Raw genomic sequence first — 7,488 nt, 5'->3', positions numbered from 1 at the left:
CAAATGACCCCCTTAAAGGTGTGTAACTCTGAGAGCATACAAATGGAACCAAATGGACCCTTACGGGTCCATTTGGTTCCATTTGTATGCTCTCAGAGTTATGGGAGACCTTGAAATAAAATGTTTGAGAACCTCTGTGCTACATGAAATGGAACAGAGCCTTCATTGGTATCATTGGTAACACCTTTGAAGGAAGTGAGAAGAGACTCAACTTCTCTCCAAAATGGCTGCTGCGCATATAGCCTATTGCCTCGACCTCGGTGGCTAAAAGCTATTCTGGTTGTGTTGACCACCTTTCAATCCTGGCCTTCCCTGTTTATGGGCGTTTCAGGTGAAAATTGTAAAAAAGAAAAGTTAAAATCTTCAGAAATAGCAAAGAAATGCAGATCGACTCAAAACGTGTCGCGCCACGACACGTTGCGAGTTTGTAGATAGGCTATTGTCTGTATTCGTCGTACAACAGAGAATATAGTGGTTAACATGGTTATGGCGTTTCGCACCGGGAAAGGAGTCAATAATGTTGCCAGTTTTGGACTATTGAAATGCACCCGGTGGTGTGTATCTGCATTCGTTAACGCCAGCACATGACAGGGGTAACCGGTACAGTGGGCCTAAGACTTCTGGGCACCAATTTTTTGTAATATTAATTTATTGTATTTAATATTTACATTTATTTGATAAATGGGGGGACCAAATACGTATAGATTTAATGCCTAACATTTCTACAAGTGCTACAAAACCTGTGGATAATGTTGGGCATAAACAAGAAGCTGAAGGGGTAGATTCAGGTCCGATAATGATGTACCGTGCATGTTCAAATCACGAATACTTTGCATTATTTCCCACCATTTTTCCCAAAGCATACACTTTATTTATTCTTTTTTCTCTCCACATTTTGGGAAAGCAAGCTATAATTTAACCTGGAGGTGCCCACAACGTTTTAAGGGGCCAACTCCACCTGTATCCCCATGACAAGCGCCTGCAGGCTGCTTAAGAGTAGGGCTGGGATCCTCGGGGATTTTAACGATTCACTCCTAACGGTCTGATTCCTTAATGGTTCCCTAAAGGACAGTGGTTCCCAAACTTTCAAGCTTGTGACCCAAAAGGGAAACGAGACGTTTGCCCGAGACACAAACTAGTGAAAAACAGCAGATCCACAAGCTCACAACGCGCCGCTTCGTGCCGCGTTGTGAGCTTGTGGAACTTCTTCGATTCTTCTTTTATTTATTAATGAAATCACTTCAAAAATCATTGCATTTGAAAATATTTTGAAATAATAATAATTAAAAACAAAATGTTGCAAACAAAAATGGAAGGGACCCATAAAAAAAGTGTTTGGGAGTCAGCGCTATATGGGGGGTTCCAAATGGACCCTTTGGACCCTTACGGGTCTGTAACTCTGGGAGTGTACAAATGGCACCAAATGGACCCCTACGGGTCTGTAACTCTAGAGTGTACAAATGGAACCAAATGGACCCTTACAGGTCTGTAACTCTGGGAGTGTACAAATGGAACCAAATGGGTCCATTTGGTTCCATTCTGTACATTCCCAGAGTTATGGTGCTCCTTGACATTAAAAGGTTTGAGAACCACTGGTATTGTAATTGTATGTCAAACGTGAAGTCCACACATAACCAGCTCTGACAGTGTGACAGGAACCCGGTTCCAGAAACAGATCCAAATGTGATGGAACCGGTTCCGGTTCCGGTTCCTCATTGTTTAGGATCCGGTTCCTCCGATTCCTCCGGGTTCCGGGATCCCAACCCCACTTAAGAGTCCCCCGGTGTTAATAAAACAGTTAAAAACAGCCTCAAACGTAGTTCAAAGGTCATAACAGTATAACAACAGAATAGAACAAATATTCACAAGTATGAAGGACAAAGTTCCCCGACTGCTCAGAAAAACCCACCGTTTTTTTTTCTTCTCTCTAACATATCGATAATATTTCCCCCCCTATTCCCGCCCCCGTTAGTTAGTTAGAAGCACACCCTCTATAGCGTTGACTACTAATCTTTACTTACAGTATTTTTTCTCTCTCCCCCCGCCTGTGCAATCATATTTTTTTTTTATATATAATTTCCCTCCTGTTTTCTCAATGATCCAGTGCTGATCCTATAGTGTAGCTTTAAACATGTCCATCTCTTTACAGGATCTGTTTGAGTGTTTATGTAATCGTGTGTGCGTGCGTGTGTTGTGTGTGTGTGTGTGTGTGTGTGTGTGTGTGCACGTGTGTGTGTGTGTGTGTGGGAGAGAGAGAGGGAGAGCGATAGACCGAGATACTCCACCACAGCCCCCCTTTTTTTCTTTTCTTTTCTTTCTTTCCTTTACCAAATGTATCCTCCGTCGTCCACCTCTCCCACCTCCCCCTCCTCCTCCTCCGCCTCCTCTGCGTTCTCCTCCGCCTCCTTCTCCTGCTCCTCGTCCTCCCAGCCCACCCCGCTGCCGAAGTCGCCCGAATACGCCACCTCGTCGTCTGCGGAGGGGAGGGGAGGGGAGGGGAGGGGAGGGGGAGGGGAGAGGAGAGGGGATTGAATGACCCGCTGTGACTTGAATTCTGTTTCAGTAGTGGAAGAATACTGTCTGAGATGGTTATTCTTCTACGTAAGTAGAAGTAGCAATACCACAGTGTAAAAATACTTTGTTACAAGTGAAGGTCCTGCATTCAAAATCATACCTACTGTAAGATAAAGTAGTAAAATATATAGAATCACACTCACTATGACCGCGGCCGTGTGCTTATAGATCGGCTATTTTAGATTTTTCTATTAATAATTTGATGAATTACTACTTACTTTGCGGATTCAGACAATGAATAATTGATTGATTATCTAAATAAGCTGTCAGATACATACAGTGGAGTAAAAAATACATTTGCCTCTGAGATGTAAGGCAAGTAGCCTGGGTGCCAGCCTGTTCGCTCTGTTCTGTAATTTGTCTTTGTCTCTCCTCATTGCGAGACGTTGTGGAATATTTGCTCTGGAAATGATTCAGTTGACTCGTATTTCCGAATGTCAGTTGTGACGCAGGCGTGTCATTGCTGATTGGATGTTGTTCCAACGAATCAGAGTAGGGTTAGGGTAGCTACGTCATCAGCCAGCCAATACACACTGCTGTATTTGTCCCGCCCTGCACCACAGACCAATAAGAAGCCGCGGTTGTGTTCCAGCCGCTTTCTATGTTCCACCTCCCCTTGGAGACACGAGGTTTTCCAGACTGTGATGCGGAGAGACAAAACAAATCACGGAACGGAGCAAACAGGCTGGCACCCAGGCTAGACGTAGTATCAAAAAATGGAAATACTCAAGTTTAAGTTATACTGTGTAAGTTGCTAAACTAGTGGTCAGTAGCGGTATTGCTTTTTTCGGCCGTTTTTCGCCCGGAGTCACTCGCGGACCACCGCCGCGGACCACCGGAGCGGCGCCGCAAACCCCCGCGACCGATACAAATCCGTGGAGGGGTAGAACGCATCTTTTCTGGCCAGGATTTGGGGATTAAGAGGTTAAGAATCCTTCACCATGGTAAACACTGTAGCTGAGCGAGGCTACTTCCTGAAGACGTGGCAGATAAGCTGTGATTGGCCGGTAGTGTATCATGTGTGTATGATTCGCGATGTGATTGGCCAACGTATACAGATGACGCAGATGACGCTATTTTTCCGCGAAAACCGGACCCCGGCAAGGATCATAGAAAACATATAAAGAGAAGGCTTTAGAAGCTGAAAATAACGGAGTGGGTGTTCTAAAACTTTAGCGATTTAACAGTTAGGACAATTTTAAGATTTGTTTTATAAAAAAAGTTACATGGTATAACTTTAAGTAAAGGTACCTTGAAACTCTACTTGAGTAGGCTACAGTACTGGAGTAAATGCACTTTAGTGTACTTTACAACCCCCGTCAACACAGCATGTCAAAGTTAAACGTATACAAGACAGCGAGCAACACTCTTCTATTCTTTTCTTTATTCTGAAACATGCATCCTTTCTGCTGGGTCGCAGTGAGCGCACGTCATTTCACCACGGCCCGTCTCCACCCATATTATATTCTTGCACATTTTGCACAAGGCTTCCCTTTATCCCATTTAGAACGGGTACGCGTTATTGCGTATTATTATGTTATTCTTTAACTATTAAAAAATAGCAGATCTACAAGCTCACAGCGCGGCACCGAGTGCCGCGCTGCGAGCTTGTAGATCTGCTATTTTTGTAAAATCGTGAACATTTGAATTCTGACCCGCTTTTGACCCGATTCTATAAGTGTCTTCTAAATCCTTCTATGGTTTTTTGAAAAACACATGTTTCTACGTCAGTGGTTCTCATACTCTTTCATGTCAAGGACCCCTAGAATTATATGTATTTGCCCGCCGACCCCCGTCTCGAAATATTCTGTATCAGGGACCCCCCAGAAGCAAATATTTGAGTTATAAATCTTCACTTTAAAAATTAGATATTCAAAGATTTGCACCCATTTTCATGATTTTTCAAAAATAGTTAAATCATTAAATAATTCTAGGCCTAAACGGATTAAATTAAAAGGAGCTCAGAAGCCTGCTGGAACACAAGTCACTGCAGGGACCAGTGCTACATTCATGTGTCCGCGGTCATTTGCATTCCAAAAGGACCGCTTGTCGCTTTGAGAAAAAACTCTGTCAAGATAAATGAGGGCCGGTTTGGACTGAACCTGTGTAGCCTGATAAGAATGGCTCCCCTGGCAAGGTTTAGAAATAGCTATTAAATTCCCAGACAAAGTCAAACACATGCCCTTTTCTTTCTCGTGGGCCGTCAATGTTTTTAAATTGATTCCGGCGTTCATCATTGGATTAGGAAGGGCTCCACTGAAGTGGAGGAGGCAAGACGATGTAGAATGGAAATGAATGGAATGAATTTTACGCAACGTATGGGGGCTGTCACAGCGGCTCCCTTCTGTTCTGTCCAGTGGTGGAGAGTACGTTGACTCAAGTACTGTACATAAGTACAATTTAGAAATTTCTTTTTTACTTTTACTTGAGTTAGAATGTCCGTTTTTCAATACTTTGTACTTCTACTCCACTACATCTCAGAGGCAAATATTGTACTTTTAACGGCACTGTAATTATTTGAAAACGACTTTGTAGATTTGGATTATTATTACAAAACCTACTATAACCAATCAATCCATAAAAATTGTCGCGATGCAACATGGTGTCAGCTTGTATGTTCGACATATTCAACCTCTTTCTTCTGTATTTCTGCCTCGTATTGCTATATTTACTGGCAGCTGTGGGTGTGGTCACCACTCACCTGAAAACCAGGTATACTTAATGAACAGGTGGGTGTGGCCACATAAAAACATAATTTTATCACTTTCTGTAGTACACCTTTTTGAAAAAAAAAAGTATAATACCTTATGATCATGTTTTAGGGTAGAAAAACATCACTGCACCCTGTCTTTAAGGACGTAAAGGAGTAGTTCACCCCCAAAATGATTACTCATGCCATGGAGAGTAGAGTTCAATAATATCTTTTGGTTTTTGTCACATTCCTAAGACAAAAATGTGATTCGAGTAAATTTACCTCCATTGATTCCGGATGGGGACCTGTTTCGAAACGGGTCCCCATCACATTTTTGTCTTGGGAATGCGACAAAAAACTAAAAATATTATTGAACTCTACTCTCCATGGCGTGAGTAATCAATAGAAAAAAAGTCATTTTGGGGGTGAACTACTCCTTTAATGCCTCAACAAATAAAAGAAAAAAGACCATCACTGTGTCAAAAGTATAGGCTAAACAAAACCCGGTCAAACATTGGCCAAAATTGTGAAAATAGCTGATCTACAGATCAGTAGATAAGCTATTTTCACAATATTCATCTGTGAAACCTACAGTCAAACAAATGGAATCACTCACCACAATCGGGCTTGCCGCGCATCCTGGAGGTCGCTACCTCGGCACCGCGCTGGTCCACGCACCAGCACTCCCCTCTGTCACACTGCTGCTTCCTGTAGTAGCCGTCCTCGTCACAGCTGGGGATGAACAGACCTGGCAACCCGCACAACAACAAGCGACGACAACATCAGCCAGTGGCGTCAGTTCAGCAAAAGCTAGGGTATGGCAAAGTTGGGAGTCCTCATGGAAAATAGGCATTACATTTTGGATAACACGGTTCTATTGTGAAAATAGCAGATCTACATGCTCACAACGCCTCGCAGGCTATTTTCACGATGTCTGAAAAAACAAACCAAAAAAATGGCTTTTGTCAGTTTTTTAAGTTTAGTTTTGTAAACGTGCCACAATTAACAATAATGCATTGCATCTGTGCAGCTGACCTGCGGAACCTGGTAATATACCATTTTGTCAAGCTGGGGAGAATACAAGTGTGGAGAATATAATTATAATACCTTGTTAAAGTGACCATTATGTTAAATTTTGCATTTGTAGTTATGTTACTGTAATTTAACAACATAATAACCAGCGCAGAAAGACAAAGAGACATTCATGGATTTATATTTAAAAGTAGCTTTTATTTTCCCCCCTGGACCCAGGGTATGGCAGCTGCATACCCCTGCCATACCCAATTGACGCCCCTGATATCAACGCCACACTCCAGCACCGACGGTCAACGGCCACGCCTCACTTACGCTGCCATGACAAATAGGGTCTCAAAAGATGTGCACCGATGTCCTGTATTTGGAAAGAAAATGGTGATCCATAAGCTAGCCAACAGTGCCATCCAGTGTCACTCTCCACCACTCTCCCCGTTTACTCCCACTATAAGATTTTTTTTTTTAAATCCTAAAAAAACTGAAATGCTGATTTTGGTCTGGTGACATAATCGTGTCTAGGTGACCTGCTGGATGCCCCGGAAGTAATTGGTGAGCCATAAGCTAGCGAACAGCGCCATCCAGAGAGAAAAATAAGCAACCTGTCAAACTCCTCATGTGGCAGTAAATTAGTTAACTATATACTTTAAAAAAAAGTAATATCGTGACATGCTATTTCCAATATATATATATATATATTTTTTTTTTTGAAAATATTTTATTTTTCAAAATGGAAATGATCCGACATAATGATCCGATTATGAAAAAAACTGACAATGCCTTATTCTTGCTTGATACGTGGGTGTTGAAAGATGTCAATGTTTTAACCACTTTTAAACCCACTGTGTATTGTTACTGTCGGTAAGAAACCTATCTCCATATTCTAACTTTCTTTTTTTTTCACGTAAATTAACGCCCTACTTGATCATGCAGATCCACAAGCTACTATCAGCTACTTTTGCTGCTTGCGGTGTAATCTCTCGAGGAGCAAGGCACCCCAAGCAATGATGGCGGACAAGTCCGCATGTTCACTATTTATTCAGCACGAAGTGCATGTTACAACATTCTAAGGCTAATCTAAGCACCATGTACCATCGCTATCAAGCAGACAGTCTGAAATCTATTCTTACCTACACCTTACCTCCCACTCACAGTTTGTGTCTCAATATGAGCACCCTGCCTCCAAGGCCGTG

At 42.4% G+C, this 7,488-nt stretch overlaps 1 protein-coding gene across 1 annotated transcript in view; it reads right to left on the bottom strand.

Annotated features, from left to right (window-relative positions):
• Positions 1-2,028: 2,028 nt before the first annotated feature.
• The window catches only part of spock2 (SPARC (osteonectin), cwcv and kazal like domains proteoglycan 2), a 104,274-nt gene continuing 98,814 nt past the window's right edge, over positions 2,029-7,488 (bottom strand). The window contains exons 9-10 of the mRNA XM_080739715.1: positions 5,883-6,014; positions 2,029-2,473 (exon numbers count right to left, since the gene is read on the bottom strand). Coding sequence (XP_080595841.1) covers positions 2,325-2,473; positions 5,883-6,014 — 281 coding nt within the window. The 3' untranslated portion in view covers positions 2,029-2,324. The remainder of the gene's footprint in view (positions 2,474-5,882; positions 6,015-7,488) is intronic.

Source organism: Nannobrachium achirus (assembly GCF_963921795.1).
Source record: "Nannobrachium achirus genome assembly, chromosome: 13".
Lineage (NCBI taxonomy): Eukaryota > Metazoa > Chordata > Actinopteri > Myctophiformes > Myctophidae > Nannobrachium > Nannobrachium achirus.
The sequence above is the reverse complement of the archived record's forward strand: the minus strand, read 5'-3'. Positions and strand labels throughout refer to the sequence as shown.